At 35.2% G+C, this 19874-nt stretch overlaps 2 protein-coding genes across 4 annotated transcripts; one reads left to right on the plus strand and one right to left on the minus strand.

The window, feature by feature from the left end:
* The first annotated feature begins 833 nt into the window (after positions 1–833).
* On the plus strand, positions 834–19097 carry LOC113233028. 3 transcript variants are annotated; one of them, XM_026467972.1, is made up of 17 exons: positions 834–1743; positions 7063–7194; positions 8227–8423; positions 8910–9051; positions 9277–9370; positions 9478–9657; positions 9846–10010; positions 10535–10700; positions 12629–12772; positions 12980–13198; positions 13895–14132; positions 14301–14441; positions 14559–14678; positions 15652–15853; positions 16100–16348; positions 17221–17409; positions 17596–19097. In XM_026467972.1, the coding sequence occupies exons 2-17, from the start codon at positions 7064–7066 to the stop codon at positions 17764–17766; spliced, it is 2748 nt and encodes a 915-aa protein (XP_026323757.1). In that variant the 5' UTR covers positions 834–1743; position 7063; the 3' UTR covers positions 17767–19097. The 3 variants fall into 3 exon arrangements, with proteins under 3 accessions (XP_026323757.1, XP_026323756.1, XP_026323758.1); XM_026467971.1 differs by having other exon boundaries at positions 12626–12772; positions 17596–19095; XM_026467973.1 differs by lacking the exon at positions 16100–16348 and having other exon boundaries at positions 12626–12772; positions 17596–19090.
* LOC113233029 (GTP:AMP phosphotransferase AK3, mitochondrial) lies at positions 4616–6613 on the minus strand. The gene has a single exon (XM_026467974.1). It carries the CDS (start codon positions 6211–6213, stop codon positions 5551–5553), a length of 663 nt encoding a protein of 220 aa, XP_026323759.1. The 5' UTR covers positions 6214–6613; the 3' UTR covers positions 4616–5550.
* Positions 19098–19874: the final 777 nt, after the last annotated feature.

Here is a 19874-nt window from a genome sequence, read left to right on the forward strand (position 1 = left end):
GAATAAAAAACATTGTAAATTCTATCGTACTTCAATGCATTTTGTGTTCAATTTTGAGCACAAGCACCTATAACGTTCAGTCGCTGTCAAAACCAACTAAGAACTTAGATTTAAACTTACAAACAACAAAGGCTTCAAGCGTAGGCCATGTATTTGAACAGTCAGCTTTGCCTAAGCGCCAAGTCAATGTTTTTTTACGATACTTGTATGTCGCGTATGGGTAGCATTGGTGTTACGCCCACGGGACTCGTAATTTTAGTAAACTACTTTCGTGTTTTTTCTGTAAGATTCAATAATTTGTTTGCTTTACGTTTTACACAAAACTATTTTAAAAGGCACCTGTACTAATATACCGACTACCTACTATATAATTACAAATAATAGCGTGATAGGATAGAATGATACTTAAAAACGCCGACACTGCATTTTTAATTTTTTAAAGAAAACTATCGTTCTTAGCTAGATGTTATAAAAGCATGTTCCAAATATTAGTAGTAGTTTATTTTATTGAATTATTACAATAAAAATATAAAATCAATTAACCATTCCTTTGGAGCCTTTTTTCATTTATAGTTTGTACGACCTTAACCATGTAAAAGTGACGTACCATGCTTACGCAGGCAGCTTGGGACATACCTTCGTATTTCTCTTTACGTAACGAGTCGTGGCATCCGGCGACATTTCACGAACCCATCAAAGTATCGAGCCTTATACGGCACCGTAGGTCGTGACGCGACCAGTGACGTCACCCGCAGGGTGGAGGGTGCGACAGCCGACAGGGCAAGGGTACTTACCCCCCCAGTGAAAGTCGGCTCGGCGGCGTCAGTACAGCCTGGCCCGCTGATCAGGTCGCACGGCTACACATTGCACACACTCTTATTCCGATCAGATAACCTCAAATACCATATACCTGATCAGTCCGGAACTAAAATTTCATTTACCGGACTTCTGAAAAAAGTGTACCATTGCCGGAGTCGGCGCAACAAAACATAAATTTGCAACTGTTCTTCGTGTGAAAATCACAATATTTTGACCGTTCCATATCGATACTCACGGAACTGAACCTGAATATTGCAAATTAAACTTACAAGGTGCAGAACTAAAGGAAGTGTTTAATTAGCAAGCATAATCCCATTACCATCGAATCCACTAACCACCAAACGTCTAGTTTAAAATGTGTAAGCAGCAACTTTTGAAAGTTTACCATTACTTGATCATTAAATCTGTGTAACCGTGAATGACTGTTCTGTAAAAAGTGTCTAATAACGTAGTCAACGACCATGAAACATCTCATTAAACGACTTATAGACTCCAGGAACCCACGTGGATCTTCAAAAACACCGGAGCTGATGCTGTAACTGCACAGATGTTAATGCATCAGCGAACGTGGGCCAGGCATGACCCACATGTAGGATGTAAATGAGGCCTACGACTCCTGTTAACCCAAACTCTTTATTTACAATCTAATTTCAGCGGCGATGCACGAAAGCTGCTAAAAATAACCGGGGTTCGCGCGCTCGCGTCTCGGCTGCGGCCGGTCCGCGTTTTCACTCACTACACTATTTCTGTCTATACGAAACCAATATTTCTCATGCAAAGAATTGTGATTAATTGGTGTGTAGACAATGAAAAAAGTGCGTAAAAAGAAGCTGATCGTGACTGAGCGAGTGTACCTGCCTGTGTTGGTGTAATCAGTGTTTTGAATTAGTTATCGTGCTTCCTGAGATACAGCTTTATAATCAGGTATGTATTACTATGCTTATGTATATATATTTATGAATTTCTCAGAAATCAAATGTCGATATTATTTTTATTTTCTTAAAACATCATGAAATACACTGTTCAGTTATATTTGTTATATTATTCGGTAATTACTAAAATTATCTACGTATTGCCTACCATGAAACTAAGGAAAGACAATGTTCAGTAGGAAAAGCTATTTTTTTTAAATGACGACAAATTCAAGAGATTTCTCAGTTGATAAAGATAAAGATGAAGATCTATTTATTTGTGGAAGTAGGTACAATAAGTTCATCAGATCAGTTCAATACATTAACAGTGCTACTACAACCAGTTTCGTCGAAACATACAAATATAATTAGTGACTGCTACAATGTCGTAAGGTTTTCCGGGAATAAAAAATGTGTTCACAAGGTCAACAGAGATATATGTGTGTCGAGATGATAAGTGCAAATAACTGCATGCTGCTCAAACGAAGATTTGTGAAAACATTTACGACGATGTATTTTGCAATTGTATAAAATTGGAATTATATTTAACTGTTTCCACGAAGAATGTATGTACGTATAACATAGTTTTGGTGTTTAGTTGTCATTGTTGTGAAATCAGAAAAATACCAGCGCTCACTTTCTAAAAATTATCAACAAATTCCTAATTATTTTTATAAATTCATACTGTCGAATTTAGTAACAATTAATTTACCATTCCATACCATTGGGGTATACCCCACGGTAATAATTAATATATACGTTCCAATGCTGGAAACGGGTCTCATCATACTCCACACATTTTTAATATGTCGTCTTTTGATACGTAAAATGCGAATTAAAATTAAAATCCCTGGTTCAAATTAATCAATAACACCTCGATCCACTTCTGTTTACAAGGTATTTAGTGTACAGCTTCTTAAAATGTTAACTGATCATAGCGTGTTCAGTCACGTACAAATTTTATTATTAAGTATGTATTTATAGAAATTCGTAAAAATATAAAAACACTGTACACTATACAGTTGTAACACCATGTAGATTATGTAAAAATGATCATTTTGGTTTGCGAAGTTCATTCTTCCAAAGTGAAAGAAAACACTACCCCAAAGAGGGGCCAAGTTGCTAAATAACGAGTTGCAATAGACAAAGCATTGAATTATCGGTATGTTGCACAAATCCCCACCGGTGAGATACTGAATTTTTATTAAATTTTATTCCACAATCCTCACTAACGTAGTACTTGCTAAGCAGCCGCAGTGAGGATTTGTGGAAAAAATCCCCACTATCCAACAAATACACACATTATTTATTTATATAAACACTTTATTGTATGTACCACAAAGTAAATTACAAATTTTAAGAAACAATTTAAAATATTTGTGTACAAAGACGAGCTTATCCCATAAGGGGATTTCTTCCAACTGAGCTTTATTATTACCCTTATTATTTATTATTGTATATGTATATCAGGTATATTAAATTTGTAGGTGACAAATTTGGTTTTCCGCGCCAACGTCCCGTCAACATTACGACACAGATTGTTTTTTTTTTTCTTGAATTGAAAATGGACTTTTGCATATAAAATAAATATTGATGGGAGTTTTTTCCACAAACGCCCAGTGCGTACGAAGTACTATATTTGTGGGGATTTGTGGAATAAAATTTCAGAATCCCCACCCATGGGGATTTATGGAACATACCGAATTATGAATGTTAGCTTCGAAACAATGAGCGATATTGACTGTACAATGTCTAGAATCGTTATAATTATTATCATCGTTGCAATATACATATCTTATTATGTTGTTGAGGATTTTTGACGAACATGTAAAAGGAGAAAAAATTGACCAAGAAGCAAACGATTGAAAACAAATGTATCTTTTAATTCGGGTTATAATCCTTGTGTAATCATTAGACAAAAATAAATCGGATTAGTAACTTCTTGTGGAGAATCTTACCACGTATTAGGCATGAATCATGCTAAAATAATTAATATTTTCAAGAACCAACGTTAGGCCACATTCTATTTTCTGCGTCTTTTGGAGAATAGACATTAGGCAAAGGAAAATACTGTAAAGCCAAACATGTTCCATTTCGTCGCCTTACTTTCTCAAACTCGTTTCTTAAAGCACAAAACTACTGAAATGCAAAAAAATGGATTGTATATACAGGCTGATTTCACGTTACACTTCCTTCATATTCACACATTAGCTTTTAACTATTCTTAAATACATCCAAATTGACACCCTCGATAAGCAATTTAAAATAAATAGAAAGTTTTGCCATATCCTGAATAACTCTTTACAAGATACAAGTTTGAGAAATTAAGGCATCGATTTGTAAAAAAAGAAGACGACATAGTTATTATATCTTATGTATGTTAGTCCTTCAGTTACATATTACACGAACCATAAGTTGCCCAACTCAAATAAATAAATAAATAATTGAGGGTCCTAAAGTACAAAATTATTACAGTGAAATGGAGCATTCACTATATACATACATATATATTGTTTAGACCCAGTGGAAATAAAATGCTAGTGGACAGTATTAACTTATAATATTCGAGAAAAATAAATTACAAATTTTAGCGACGTATGCGACGGCGGCGACTGTTTCGTGAAAGAGATTTCGTGATATAATAAGAATAAATAAGAATATTCACTTCACTTAATCAATCAAATTGTTTTACATATCATATTATTATGTACCTGTGTTACTTATAAAAATTCAATTTTTTTAAATCATTAGAATATAAAACCCATTTAAGACTAATGCAGTTTTAACAGTGTTCCAAAGTTTCCGTACACAATAACTTCCTGTGTCTCTCCAAACTTTTGTTTCGGAAATTTATAAGTACGATACTTGCAAGCGGGATGATAAATGAGTTCGCTCATAAATATAACGTTCATTTCAAAAATAAACAAATTTAACACTAATAACTATATTTCATGTATCAAATACAACGGATTGCAAACAATAATAATAAAAATCCATTAATTTTAGGTATAAAAACTGTAACTGCTTAAAAAATTCAGCTACATGGTAAAATGTCATAATTGGCTTTTGAGCATTTATAGACTTGGATTCAAATAGTTCACAAATGCATGTATAAATTCGAAAACTTAAAGAAAGGACCATTGAATTGTGCTCTGATATGCATGAAAGCCTCGTAACTAATGCACTAAAATTATGTATACATATAAATATAATTATTTGTTTAAAATAAATCCCATCTATTACATTTTCATGGAAGACTAGATTAGAACATAAAGCTACATAGAAGAAATATTTATATGTATAGCTACATAACCATTATCAATCACTAATAATGCCAAGTTGCAATTGTTTTATAAAAAAAACTTCAAAACGTTGCATATCCGCTTTGGTTGTTACCACAGATAATTCTAGGTCACTATTTTATGTTTTGTTGGAATTACATTTATGTGCCAATATTCAGTGAAATCGTTTAATGGAAAGTGGGTGAAATTCAATAAACCAGATTTAATCCTTGATTTGCTACTCTTAGAGGTGGAATATATACTTCAAATTTAAATGGAACCACTAAACCCATTTTCCAACAAAAATAGTTACCAAAATCTATTCACAAATTTTGGAGTAATCACATGATATACAAAACAAAAAAAATGTGGAAAAGAGTCTCCATTTTTTCAAGTTGGTTAAAAAAGGTTTTGCAGTTGAAATCAACAAACATAACATTTCTTTTGACTTATTTTTCTTACAGATATAATTCGATCTTAAAACTACAATCTAGCACCCTGTTACTAACACCAAAATCTCAAACTACAAAGTTTCAGTCTCAAGACTTAATGTCATTTTCAAACAATGGGTCAAGGAAATTAACTACTTTGGGCCAAATTTCATCTGAAGTGCGACCTTCAAATTTTGATAAAATTCCCTTTTTTTTGTAGAAGTCAATCACAGGGCGAGTAGTAGATTCATAAATCTCCAGTCTGTGTCGTACTGCCTCAGGTTTGTCATCAGGTCGTTGAACCAAGTCTTCACCAGTTATATCATCTAATCCCTCAACTTTAGGTGTATTAAATCCTATATTGTACACTCGTCCTGAAGGTAAATGCACCCATCTATTCTTTACTCTGTCAATTATAACCTCAAAAGGCACCACTAAATTCAAAACAACATCTACAGGCTGTACTTTCCATAAAGCATTGGCCTGCCCAATGGTCCTTGGGAAACCATCTAGTAACCATGATTTATTAGTAACATTTTTCAGTTCAGTTATCATAAATTTTATCATAACTTCATCAGGAACAAGTTTTCCTTCATTTAAATATTTTTTCACCTCCATACCGAGTTTGGTCTGTTTCTCTATATGGTCTCTCAATTTGTCGCCGCTTGATACATGAACCATAGGATACCTCTTCACTATTCGAGAAGAAATTGTCCCTTTTCCAGAAGCTGGAGCACCCAGTATCAACGCCTTAAGAATTTTTGTAGACATCTTTGTATAATTTGACCTTTGACTTGCGTGTACTTTGCACCACTGTTACTACTCACCTAACCTATCATAACATCGCCTGCACAGAGCTCTTTGCTAATACTAACCGTATAAATAGACACCTATAAACTTTATGATCGTATCGATGGACTCAAAATCCACTAATAAAAACTTCCCAAAATTTATTCAAGCACTTGAAATCACCTTATCAACATCGTAACTGTGTTATCAATTTCGTATCTGAAGATTAACTGGATAATATATAAAACAATCCTCTTAAACTATTTTGAGCGGCATATCACGTCTTCTTATAGTTTAAACTCACATTATTTTTATTGAAACATAGAAAAGTCACACAAGTTTCAGTTTCACATCTTAGATGAATATTTAGAATCTGCACAAACGAACGATTACTCGGTCACAGACAATAAAATGAAAACGTCAAAACCATGTCAAAACAAAATGTCTTTCGCATTCACGGATCCCGTTTGAGCTCACTGCGCCGCGCCGGTTGCTGCTATTTAAAGCAGTCTCTGTCGTTACAGTTAAATTTAACTCACATTTAACTTTTAATATCCATCTGTATGTAAAAATCGATACTTTATCGTAGATTCAAACCTTTAGAAATTAGAATTCAAATAATATAGATACTATCGCTTTCATTATGGACATGAATCGAACTAAAATAATGTTGCCTACGTATTAAAACTCTCATATCTGCAGTATTTTTGATTAGTTATATCCATTAAATTCATGCAATGCATATACATATATACAATACAAGAATACAACTCAGGGAGAATCTATTATACAGTTGTTGAGATACCTCTTTTTTGGCTACTGGTTTAACAGGATGGCGCTGGTAATGCTCCCCTGCGATCTGCCGTGGTGGACTACGGTGCAGCGGCACCTAAAACATCTGCTGCTCGCTTCCTCACCGGTCAAACTCACTGCCAGCATGTTAAAGATACATGATATGTGCAAGTAAGCATGTCCTATCCACGTTTAAAATTACAAATAGTTTTTATAATTTTTTTTTAATTTCACGAAAGTTTATCTACATTAAATGTCATAACTTTCAATTTTAAAACATTTGAAATTGCTTGTGCTTCACCTGCGGAGATGTCTCAAAATGATTTAGGCCGCGCTGTTAAGAACAAGTTCAAAGAATTGCTAAACTGCTAAAGTGGCTCTTGGCGGAACACATTGCACGTAGAACAGATGAACGACTGATATGGGGCCAAAGAGTTCTAGAGTGGCGACCATTAACCGGAAAAGTCAGCGAGGGCTGACCACCCATCAGGTCTTGATGCGAAAAACACAAGACTGGTCGTTGTGGTGATCTTTCAGAGAGGCCTATGTACGTAGTGGACGTCTTTCGGCTGCAATGTCGATGTTGAAAAACAAGTACCTAATGCTCAATTTACAATGCCGCGGAACAGAATGAAAGCGAGTTTTTAACCGACTTTAAAAAAAGGAGGAGGTTCCCAATTTACGTTTTAGTTACGAGATAACCCGATTTTGCTAATTCTTTTTTGTTGGAAAGAGGGTACCTCAGTATTGGTCCAATTTAAATTTGAAGAGAATATTCCACTTCTAAAGGTGGCAAACTAGGCGATGAATGCGGTTTCGCGTACTTGGTAAATAGATGTAATTTCACGAACTTTTGAGGTCTGTTTTTTTAGTAGGTATCTGTACTGAGATTATGGTAACTATAGAAACATGTCGAAAAACAAGTCGCACGTCTTCCAGAGATTTCTCGCAGTCTTGGGAATTCCTGATCTAGTTCGTTACACTATTGAAATAAAATTCATTTTGCAATACACACTTTCGTTATAAAAATTTGCTTCCATTCCGTTCCGCGGCTATGTAAATTGAGCCATACTGTTATTTCACCTTTTACCTATGAATTGGGTGTATTACGAAACTTTCGTATCGTCACTGACAAATATCAACTCAAGTCAAAGAAATCTTACACAAAACTAAAAGCAATAAAGTAATCCACATATCTTACAGCATAGGAATAGACCCAGATGACGATATTAAAGACCCGGAGCTGATGAAGGGATTAGAGAACTTTCTCGAGGAAGAAATGACAGAGGAGGAGCGGCGGTATTTCCTCGACAACACCATCAGAATCATGGTGAATCGGGCGCTGCATCTCAAAAGATGGCGCCCACCCAAAGGCCTTATGTTTAGTTTACAGCAACAAAGTGAGTTAATAGAAGAATGATTTTTATAAATAAAATGGTAGTTTCTTTGCTCTAGAGAATTAAAACAGCTACGACTAATTTGTGGTATCGTAATTTGAAGTATTGAAAACCAGAACACCTACCGACTGAATGGTTTGAAAATATAACTTCTTATCTACATGCTACATACGCTTTCAAGGAGAGTAACAGCGTTTACCAGAAAATTAAATATTATATGATAATACGGGACACCCCGATTCGCTATATGGAAGTCAAAAACTTGTGCGATTTCCAAGTGCTTTCTGTGTAGTTGTCGCCTACTGCAACAACGTACAGACAAAATTCAATCGTTTACATAATATTTACATAGAACTTTTTATATTAAATCAATATACCTAAGCACTAAGGCAAGAAAAGTACTGACATTTTTGTGTGCTTTGCTATTTATGTGCTGTCTAAGAAAGAGTTAAGTGAATATTTTTGTTTAATTTTCTATTTAAATTTCAGGTGACGTAACAGAGTTGGATTACAATTTTTTGTCGTCTCTCGTTGCTCATTCTTTCTTTTCCACCTTTCCCAAGAGGACGCTCAAAACTCACCCCACGCTACAAGACTTCAACTTTACACATTTTTTTAAAAATTTACATAGGTAAATATTTCACAAAAATCACTTATTTAGTAATATGCGAGAATTTATTTACATATTTATGCATCAATAGCAATAATACTTTGGAATCCGCCTTCGAGTTTCGGTATCATTTAGATACTTACCAATTTTACAATATTGAAGGCAGCCAAATTAGTTATTACTATGTTCTTTATTTAAAACAATTACGATAGGTATTTCAAAGTAACTATTTCATTTTCATTGCAGAAAATCACAAAGGAATAAATTAAAAAGCTTGCTGCATTATTTCGAGTGGTTAGATAAGAACAATAATGAAGGATCCATCAAAATTAGTCGACAGGTATTTAACGGTTTTAATAAACTTTATCTCTAAGGTCACCCTTACCACAAGCCCACTAATATTAAATAATAATAAGTATTCATGATATTATTATTAATACTTGTCAGGTAATGACCTCAAAGCAATGGTTAACAATTGAGGACTGGTTAGAATGCACTCTACCGCTGTGTAAATTACTGGTGCGCCATGAAGGTAGACCAGAACGCTGCGAGAACGACGATGCGATCAGGGTGTGCTTTGCCAGCAGCAGGATAGGCGGCGACGCTCTTATTGATGGTGAATCACAGGTAATAAAGGAATTCTTCTCACATACATTGCCAGCTAGCAGTAGTTACCCACTTATACAAAAATAGCAAACTGAGTAAGTTTAGGTATAGATATTTTAAAGATCACGAAAAGCTGTGTAGGTAGATCTATTCAGTTTACTCCATAATATAAAGCATTTACGTACGTCCTAACTTTAATTTAATTTTAGGAATCTCTATCCATGTTCATGATGCCAGAACTCCTGCCTGCCATGCTGTCTGTAGAAGCTCTAGAAGACAATGAAGTGCTAAAAGTAGAAGGCGTCAGAACCTTCAGCCGAATATGTGACAAAAAACAGAAGACCAAAATAGAATTATTAAATGAACCAAAAACGGTAAATAAAATTGATTTCTTTGCGCCAAATATTTCGCATATGACACCAGCAATTAACAGAAGGTACACTAACTTGAATTTGTAGATTTTGCGTTTTTAATGCTAAATTATTCAGCTAATTTAAATTAAATTAAAAATTAACAAACTAGTACAAAAAGTAATCATCGTAAATGTATTTTATAATTTATGATGAATAACTTGTAATAGTAACTAATTGTAACCTCTTGGGAAGCGGGTAACGCTAGATGCACGTCGCGTCCGTACCGGCTTGTCTAGAAATCTTTGGGGAAGGCCTATGTTCAGCAGTGGACGTCTTTCGGCTGATATGATGATGACGAACTTGTAATAAAAAAATCATTAATATATATATGAAAATTAAAAAAATATCGCAAATATCTCTTTTATATGTTCTAGTGAAAAGTTGTAATTTTTAAGTTAGCGTAGTGTTAATTGCAGGTGTTGAGATATATCAATATAAAAAGTGGCAAGTAAGCAGACCTTTCAAAAACTTACTTTATTTTTCAGGTAACAGTATGCATGATGGATGCAGAAGACTACAGCGCTCTTCCTCTTGGACAGTTCGAGGAAGACAATGTCCTTCGAGAGTTGAACAAATGCCTTCTAGCTTTCCAACAAACGCCGATGAAAAGTAGAGACAACCCGAGACACGAAAGAAGGTTATCACCTATCGGTAAGTGTACATTCACAAACATAACCTGGCATAATCTCCAAATTGCAAGTAGGTAGTGATACATACAGTCCGTGCCACAAGACTCCTTAACCAACCTCTTGATTCTGAGAACAATCTTACGCAATCATCAGGAAAATATAAAAGGAATTTCAACTTTATTATCTAAAATATACCAGAGATTACTTAATAATTACTATGTAACAGATACATCACTCCCATACAAAATCGAAAATACCTACGTTATAGTAGCCTACTAAATCTCACTAATGACACCAAGCGCTCAGTACGAGGAAAAAAGAACCTAATCAAGCGCTCATAGAGGTATGTTGAGTTGTGCCCCCAAGTGAAATTATTTACTCTAGTACAGGAAACACTCTAGTTAGAGGCCAGGCTATTGGCGTGGTTGTCGGCATTGTGGCCAATAAGTTGTATCAGATTTTTATTGATGATTATTAGATTAGTCTAGTTTACTTACTACAGCAATAAAAAAATACATGAATAAAATCTTTTAAGTCCTTACGTAGGTTAGGTACCGATAATAAAAAGTGAGTAGGTACAATAAAAACAAAGTAGAACGGTAGAATACAGAAAGAAACGATTCGAAAGTCATTTGCTTGAATCTCGCTTACTTTTTTTTATACTTTCAAGTGACGGGACGACCAAGTCATGCGCCTGATGATAAGCTACACGCCTAACCATAACAGTTGCAGTGCCACTCAGAGCTTTGAATCGCAAAGATCTGAAGGGCACTGCGCCCGTCACCCTGACACATAAGTTGACAAGTCCCTGTAATATCACGTTACACTAAAAGCCAAATAATTTAAATTTAAGTAGGTATTTTCGTAGATTAGGCATGATTTTAAATATTTAAAAATAACATTTAACTTCGTCTTTCGGTAATGAAAAAAATGATAATTTATTGTCAGGTTTCCTATTTTTACACCCATCCACTGAACAATAATTACGCGATTTCCACATTACGACGTTTTTTCTTAAGATTCAGATTCAGATTCATTTATTTCTCAAATATAACATTACAGTATAAATTGCACTACATGTCAAAGTATAAGAAATTATATTGAGATCGTCAAAAAGGAAAATTATAAGAAAAGCACACAATAATTAGAAAATTAACAATTCATTATATAATATTGTTGCCATTAAATTATATATCAAATATCATTCTCCATCAAGGATCGTCATAAGTTGATAACAATTATACAAGAGTATGTTAATGCGGTAAAAATTAGAATAAAAATAGAAAATACTGAATTCGTTACAATTTAAAGTCCATAAATTCTTTTACGGAGTATATAGGATTTTGCAAGAAAAGGTAGACATGCCGTACGACCATTTAGATGTGCGTACAACACCCTCTGAGCCACAGACATATATCTTATGTCTGTGCTGTGAGCACTTGTGTCGACGTCGATACACTCAGCGGTAGGCACTTATCGTGTAACCTTGAGCGAGTGAGGGAGCTCTGGATAGACGTTGCGGTTTCGATAAAAATTGATCAGTTTAATCAAAAGACAATATTGTCAGTAAATCATACGAAAATGAATTTTGCTGTTTAAAATTAAGTTTGTATAACACTTTTCTCTCTACTTTTGTACATACTTAGAACCAAAAAGTGGTTTAGGAGGACAGATATATCTTGGGGTACAGACTGTACAGGCGTCAAAGCGATCTGTGCGTTGAAATAAATAATCTTTTTTTTTTATGAATTTTAGTTTTAATCATGAATGTTTTGTTATATTCGTTGGCACCTCTTGAATCCTATCCACACTAGGATCAATTCACTAGTTCAGATCATATCACACTAGGTACACAAACAAAAAAGATTTGTTATTTGCCTTCATGATTTCATTGGTTTTTACAAACGTACCTACCTACTCCAAATAAGCAATTCCTCTTCTTTTAAGGAGAATCCTTCAGTCACACGCCTCCAGAAGTAGAAGCAACAGTGATATTAAAACAAGCATCGTCCTGTAGTACTATCAACAGTTACAACAGCAGAAGTCCGTCGCCACAAAACTACTGCGCTGCTACCCTCAACATAAACGATCCTAGTAAGCAATTTTAAACAAAATTACAGGTATGTACTCTTTTCAATGCGAGTTCCACGTGCAGTAACAACTTCAACAGCTGTTCACATTACGAAGAACGGAAATAATGCAACAATGCAGAAACCCTCGAAAGATCCACAAAAACACTTTTATGACGTATTATTTCTAAATAATCTTCCAATAAACTTGCTTTTTCATTTCTTCAAACAGGTGTAGAGTTATCAAAGCGAAAGTGCTGGCTTTCGCCTGACGGAGCTACCCTAAATAATCGGCGAGGAAGGTTCATAGTCCTAGGTTCATCCGGAGAATGTCTTCCAGTGACTAGAAGTCCAGTACATACAAATCAAGATACGCAAGAAGATAGCTTATACTCGAGCTGCAATTCCAGCGACGATGAATTCCACAGTGCCAATGATAGCTTTGATTATGGTAAATGATTATATGTATATTCTTACTACGAGCTACGCCTGAAAACTTAGGAAAAACAAAAAACTGAAAATCAGCGCTGGGATCGCATTGCGTTTTCCAGCAAATACTGACTTAGTGATCCTTTTGTTACCACACAAAGTATTTTTATACATAGTGTTCCTGTTATGTGAACTGGTTTGTGTTTTAATTTATTTATTTCTAATATTGTTTGTAAGTTTGTTTTGCAATTATTTATTTATGTTTTACGTCTGTTATTCTGTTTTGTGGTGTCTATGTGGTAAGCAAATTATGTCTTTCTTTATTCTTTCAAAAATACAATTACGAATCGAGTTCTTCTTCTTCGAAACTATTTTTCCGGATTTAAATGGCGTATATTTGTTTTTTCAAACAAACCAACGTTTCGGGCCCTTTACAGGTCCCATGATAACGGTTGACTGTTCATGGTCAGTCAACCGCGACCATGGGACCTGTAAAAGGTTTGTTTGAAAAGACAAATATACCTACGCGATTTAAATCCGGAAAAAATTGTTTCATTTCCTATACTATTACGAATTTATGAAGTATAAAAAAAGCTGGTTTATACAACATACGTGAGGTGACAACGCAATAAGAAAACAGTAAAACCTTAAAATGTTTGATGTAATGTTTAAACAATTGTATTCTTTAACTATATAACCATATAATTTTGGACACCAGGCAGCGAAGACGAAGGCCGAGGCGAAAGCGCACGCCCCAATTCATTCCATTACTCCAAAGAGTTATCAACCGAAGAGCGGCGAATCAGCTTCGCAGACCGACTGCGTGAAGCTCTGCGAAGAGAGGCCGAAAACTCATGCACCACTAGCACTACCACCGGCGACTGGTCCACGGATAGTTCTAGCTATGCGGTCGGAGTCAGTATATCTGGTGCTGGTATTAACGATAATGATATTAGGTAAGTGAGAAACACATAAACTTCATTTATTATCATGTTTAAGCCTCTGCGTCTAATGTCACCATGGCATTGAAAATGCTGCAATTGTTAATTAGCATCAAAAAGATGCAAATTTAATAAAAAAATCTTTTAAATCGGATTTTAGCAAGAATTTAACTTTATTTGCAGGGTGAAGCGAGGTGGTTCAGTGGGTTTCGTGCTTACGGAAAAGGAGACTGTATGCAACGGCAATCCGTCGCCGAGACACCGTCCACTGGGCCGGAAAGAAACAGGGAATAGTTCTAAGTATAGCTTCAGTACAGAATACACGTAAGTACCTTTCATTTGCAATAACTATGTACACATGTCCTAAAAGTTGCCCTAGTTGAGCTCGATTAACTACAGACAGAACATTTCAGTTGCTAACTAGTAACTCTCATACGACAGGTCAGAACTAGAAGAAGTATACGAGCAATTCAACCAGTGGCTGAACGACCCCATCGTAGACGCTGAATCAGGGGAGCACAAATCACGAGAGCTGGATCCTCGCGACATGGCTGTGATAAGGTGAGAACTATTTGAAAACTCGTACCAAAAGAAAAGCACAGCAGTCAGTAAAATAACAAACCATTGTCAACCGCAAATGACTTAAGTTGAAGAAGACGAAAAACAATGGAACAACTGGTACTATCAAGAAAATCAGAGTAATGGATGTGAAAACGTACAAGTTAAACAATAAAAGTAAAAAAGTATAGCAGTTAAACTGCAAAAATTGAAACTCGAAATCGTTTGATAATCATTTTTTTGGAAATTACGAAAATAATAATGCAAAACTTAAAACTGACTCATCTAAGTTATATCTCGTACGCCAATTTATTGAACAAATCACACAACTTATAAACAAAATTCAATGAGACCTGCTTAGTCATAGTTTCCCAAAGTGGTCCCCCAGTGGGCGCTGAAGATTCCTAACGGGGCGGTAGAGCCTCGGAAGCAATTGGGGGACGGTGATGCTGTCCAGGAATACTACCGCATTTGAAAAAATATACCTGAATTATCTATATAAACTACACTACGTTTTAATTTTCTTTTTTCCTTGTGATTTTTCTGTGTTAAGTGAATATAAAAAAAACGTGTTTTCAATTATGTGGTGGGCGTTGAAATTTTTTTATTGCTTAAGTGGGCGGTGAGCCAAAAAGTTTGGCAACCTATGTGCTAAGTCATCTAATGAGGAAATGTACTATTTACTACTGTTAACTACTTGAACAAACCTGAATCCCAATTTGGCCCACTGCCTACTGCCTCCGTGGCCGAACGGTTACCATGCCGGACTGCCACGCAGAGGTCCCAGGTTCGATTCCCGGGCCAGGTGAAATATTATATGGCCTACATATATTTCTCTCGTGACTTTGGGTGTAATTTGTGGTTGTCTATGCATGTGTCCATGGCGGCCGCGATACAGGGTTTGCTTAGTGCGGGGCTTTAAAAAAAATCCTAATATGAAATTGGCATTTGCAGTAGCAAGATTATCTATTTACAGATTTGCGGGATCCCTGCTAAAACGTACCCTAAGCGAATCTATGGCGATGGGTACTAATGTAGGCGCGGCGAGCGCGGCTGAAGCAGCGGAGTTATATGGTCGAGATACCAGTAACCGCACTGGATCAAGGCGACTAGCACTTGCCGCCCGCTCCTTGTCGCTTGAGCTAGCAAGACAAAGGCATCGACTTGCTGCACAGTTGGTAAATAGATAGTTTATAACGATCAAAAATCAACCACATAATCATCAACAAACCTTCAGGTACATGAAGTTATAGTATAATGCATTGGCAATTGACAAGTTAACACAAAACGTCCTAAATTGTTAAGTAATCATTATTAAACAATTTTTAACTATTCTAACAATAGAGATACTTTATTTTATTATCACATTGGTGCACGCAGTTTTCGTCAAAAACATAGATTCACATATTTATATGTTTTGACAGAAACGTAAAGTAAAAGAGTCTATACCGGAGGAGATATTAGAGAGTACGCGATCAAGAAGCGTGGAAAACAAAATGGCAGATAGCGAGGGTTCGCGGTCTCTCGATACCTCTACAGAGTCCACTTCTACGCAGATATTCAACCCCAACGTTAGAAAGAAAAAACTCAATTGGGTTATAAACTTGATAGTAGAAACCATAGAAGAGTCAATCGAATGCGAACCCGTCACTCTAAAAATAAAAACCCCTAAGGTCAGACGCGTTTTTGACTGTCGCTAATTTTCAATATTATAAAGATTTAACACTAACAATTTATATAAATATTCAATACATATGTCATGTAATTGTGTCATTCTTTGCTTTCTGTCGAAACATATAATTTGTGTGTTGCATGATACGTAACTGATGTCATAATACACTGTGTTAAAATTACAGCAATAAACCTGAATAACTATTCTAATCTCAACACTATTACCTTTTTATGTCCTCTAACCGACACATTACACGACTTTAAAATCTCATATAACTCCATGTTTAATACCAAGATTTATACACAGTATACATCTGAGAATTTGCGTTCTCGAATCCCGTTATTTGAAGGTTCTTTTCTCTAGCAGAACTCCATGTTTAACACCAACATTTATACACAGTATACATCTGAGAATTTGCATTCTCGAATCCCGTTATTTTAAGGTTCTTTTCTCTAGCAGAACTCCATGTTTAACACCAACATTTATACACAGTATACATCTGAGAATTTGCGTTCTCGAATCCCGTTATTTGAAGGTTCTTTTCTCTAGCAGAACTCCATGTTTAACACCAACATTTTATACACAGTATACATCTGAGAATTTGCGTTCTCGAATCCCGTTATTTGAGGTTCTTTTCTCTAGCAGAACTCCATGTTTAACACCAACATTTTATACACAGTGTACATCTGCAATTTGCATTCTAGAATTCCGTTATTTTAAGGTTCTTTTCTCTACCAGAACTGAAGTTACAAATATGAGTTCGACTACTTTCGTCTAGTAAATCTAAATATTCCAGATTAGTTAAGACGAAACTTTTATCTATTTTATTAATACCGTTAACAGTCGTCTAACACAATACAATTTGTTAATTAGCTGAACCAGCTAGCCCTCAAGATAACATCAGGTGGGTCTTGCCGGCCAGTCGCGACGGGTAACTGGGGGTGCGGACATAAGCAGCGTGGACACCCGCAGCTGAAGTTAATACTGCAATGGTTGGCTGCCAGCGTCGCTGGTGTACCTGCACTCATTTACTATACTTTTGGCAATGAGAAGTTGTTTAAGGTAAGCGCCAGGAAAATGAAGTTCGGGTCTAAAATAATTTGATTCTCAATATTTCCAGTCGTCGTCGTTAAATCGATAATATGATTGTTATAAAACAGTATAATCGAAAATAGAAAATGTTAAGTGTACCACCAATAGGAATGTTGTGTGATTGTCCTTGTTTCTCCATGTATTTTATTTTTACAGTTGGACACCCTCGTACGTGTAATAGTAGATCGAAAATGGTCAGTAGGACAGCTGACGAAAGCAGTGCTCAAATTCGCGCGACAAACCCTGCACGAGCCGCATGTCATACCAGACAACCACTCGCTGTTTGACGAACTCATCGGCATTGAGAAGATCCCAGACGACATATAGCGTTACTATGCGAATGCACATCTACAAGTGCGAAGAAAAACATTAGACCATGGTTTGCGAAATCGTTTATAACCTTACGTAACCTCTTAAGCGTGGTTACAAACCAAATAATTCTTTATTCAATTTTGTTTGTAATGCGAATAAAATACACGTAGTTGGTCGATAATAAGAGTAAAATGGAACTGGGAACAGTGAAAAAGTTCTTACATATAAGTGACTAGGCCCGTTTGTAGCGAGTTTTCAATTCTGTTTATAACAAAAAAGTTATTCGGGGTTATAAGTCGCTCCGCAAGTCGTGCTGTACATCCACTACTATGAACTAATATAAGTAGTCTTTGTTATGCAAGTAAAAGTGACGTTTCACTTCAGTAAAGTCAGTGATGGCGTGTGTCCAACATGATTATCTAATAAATATAAAATATTGAAATCGTTGCCCAAGTTTTTATTATTTTAAATCATAAGATTTTATCATGTTTTTAATCATATACTTATCAAAATGTATATCTAAATATTTTCCTACGAAAGGTCTTGAGAATTCATATCTCCACTTGCGCTTCTTACTTCTGATTATCGCGTATTTTATTTCTTTTATAATTGTCTAGGATACTTTTTTGTAAACTATTTTTCATACTCATTGATGCTATGATATAGATAAATATATATAATTAACTCAATATCCTAGTAATGTGATTAGACAGCCGTGTCTTATTTACAAATTTTGTGCAATTTTTAGATAGTGTTTACTATTCAATAAGAAAGCAATACTAGCATTGAGTCGCATTATTATATACTTCTAAGTATTGCATATTCCTAATTTTCAAATTCGTAAACTTCATAATTGCGCGTTAAATAAATAATATAAAGTTCTCAGTTGTTTTTACGTTATTTTTTATTGAAACTAGGGTAATCAATCGATGCTAATGTTAAGACTGTACTATTAAGTATTCGTTTCGTTTTATCTTAATCAGCTTTCAGATGTTTTACGTACTACCTATATATTTGGTATCTCAGAAGTAGCAGACAGAAATGATAATATACTTACAATGTAAATAGTTGGTCACTGGATTTAAAAAAGTTTTACGTTAAATTTCCAATTTTTTGTATGTAAAACGGAGGGATCCTCAAATATTTTCATCTATGTTAGAAAACGCATTGAACGGAACAATACTAATCTAGCTAACGAACATTTAGCAAATAGCAATAAAATAAGGCCAAAAATAACGCAAAAGAAAATACCAATGCTTTGCTCGCTAATGTAACTTCGTTTTTAAGGTAACCGTATTTATCATAATTATAGAGCAGTCTTCATGTTCACTTATCAATCTATCGTTCACAATGGAACAAAGCGTAGAACACAAGGTCTTCCACAGCAGAATCTCAATGTGTCCAAAGATTTGTTAATTTGTGTAATAAACTGAAATATTCGTTTAGTGAATGCGAATAAATTTATTGCGTCACTAGGGTAGTGTTTGATTTTGTTACTGCACTAAAGAATTTTGTATAAATTCCTTTACAAAATAAGATCCTATCCCAGATAAGAGATTACTCGTATATCTATATACTATTATACTACGCTTGACTACGCAGAAAGGACATTGTCGTAGTCTTACCTATTTCTGCCGCCAAGCAGTAATGTGAATATTACTGCGTTCCCGATTTAAAGGGTTACGTCTCACGGTGACGGGCTCAGTAGCAGTGTCCCTCGGATCTTTGCGATTTAAAGCTCTGAGCGGCACTACAACTGTTATGGACAGACGAGTTCGTTACTTGGTATTATAAAAAACAAATTAAAAATAAGGGTTTGCTATAATAGTCAATAGCTACAACTAATCCTGAATAAATACCAATGATCTCTATTATGATATCATATGATGACTATTGACGACCCACCGAATACGAAGTTTAATGCCTATAAAATATGTATAATGGACTGCAATCTTGGTGTAGCCCTATTTACCTGAAGCTAACAAACGAAAAATTCACCAAGACTTGGCTGAATGGTTTTAAACCTTTGCCTTTCCCGTAACAGAAAGAATATCAAAAACAACAATCAATGATCGATCGCTCATTACTCCAATTACCAAATAACTATGACAAGTTTTTCATTT

Source organism: Hyposmocoma kahamanoa, unplaced genomic scaffold (assembly GCF_003589595.1).
Source record: "Hyposmocoma kahamanoa isolate Upper Pololo Valley unplaced genomic scaffold, ASM358959v1 78, whole genome shotgun sequence".
Classification (NCBI taxonomy): Eukaryota; Metazoa; Arthropoda; class Insecta; order Lepidoptera; family Cosmopterigidae; genus Hyposmocoma; species Hyposmocoma kahamanoa.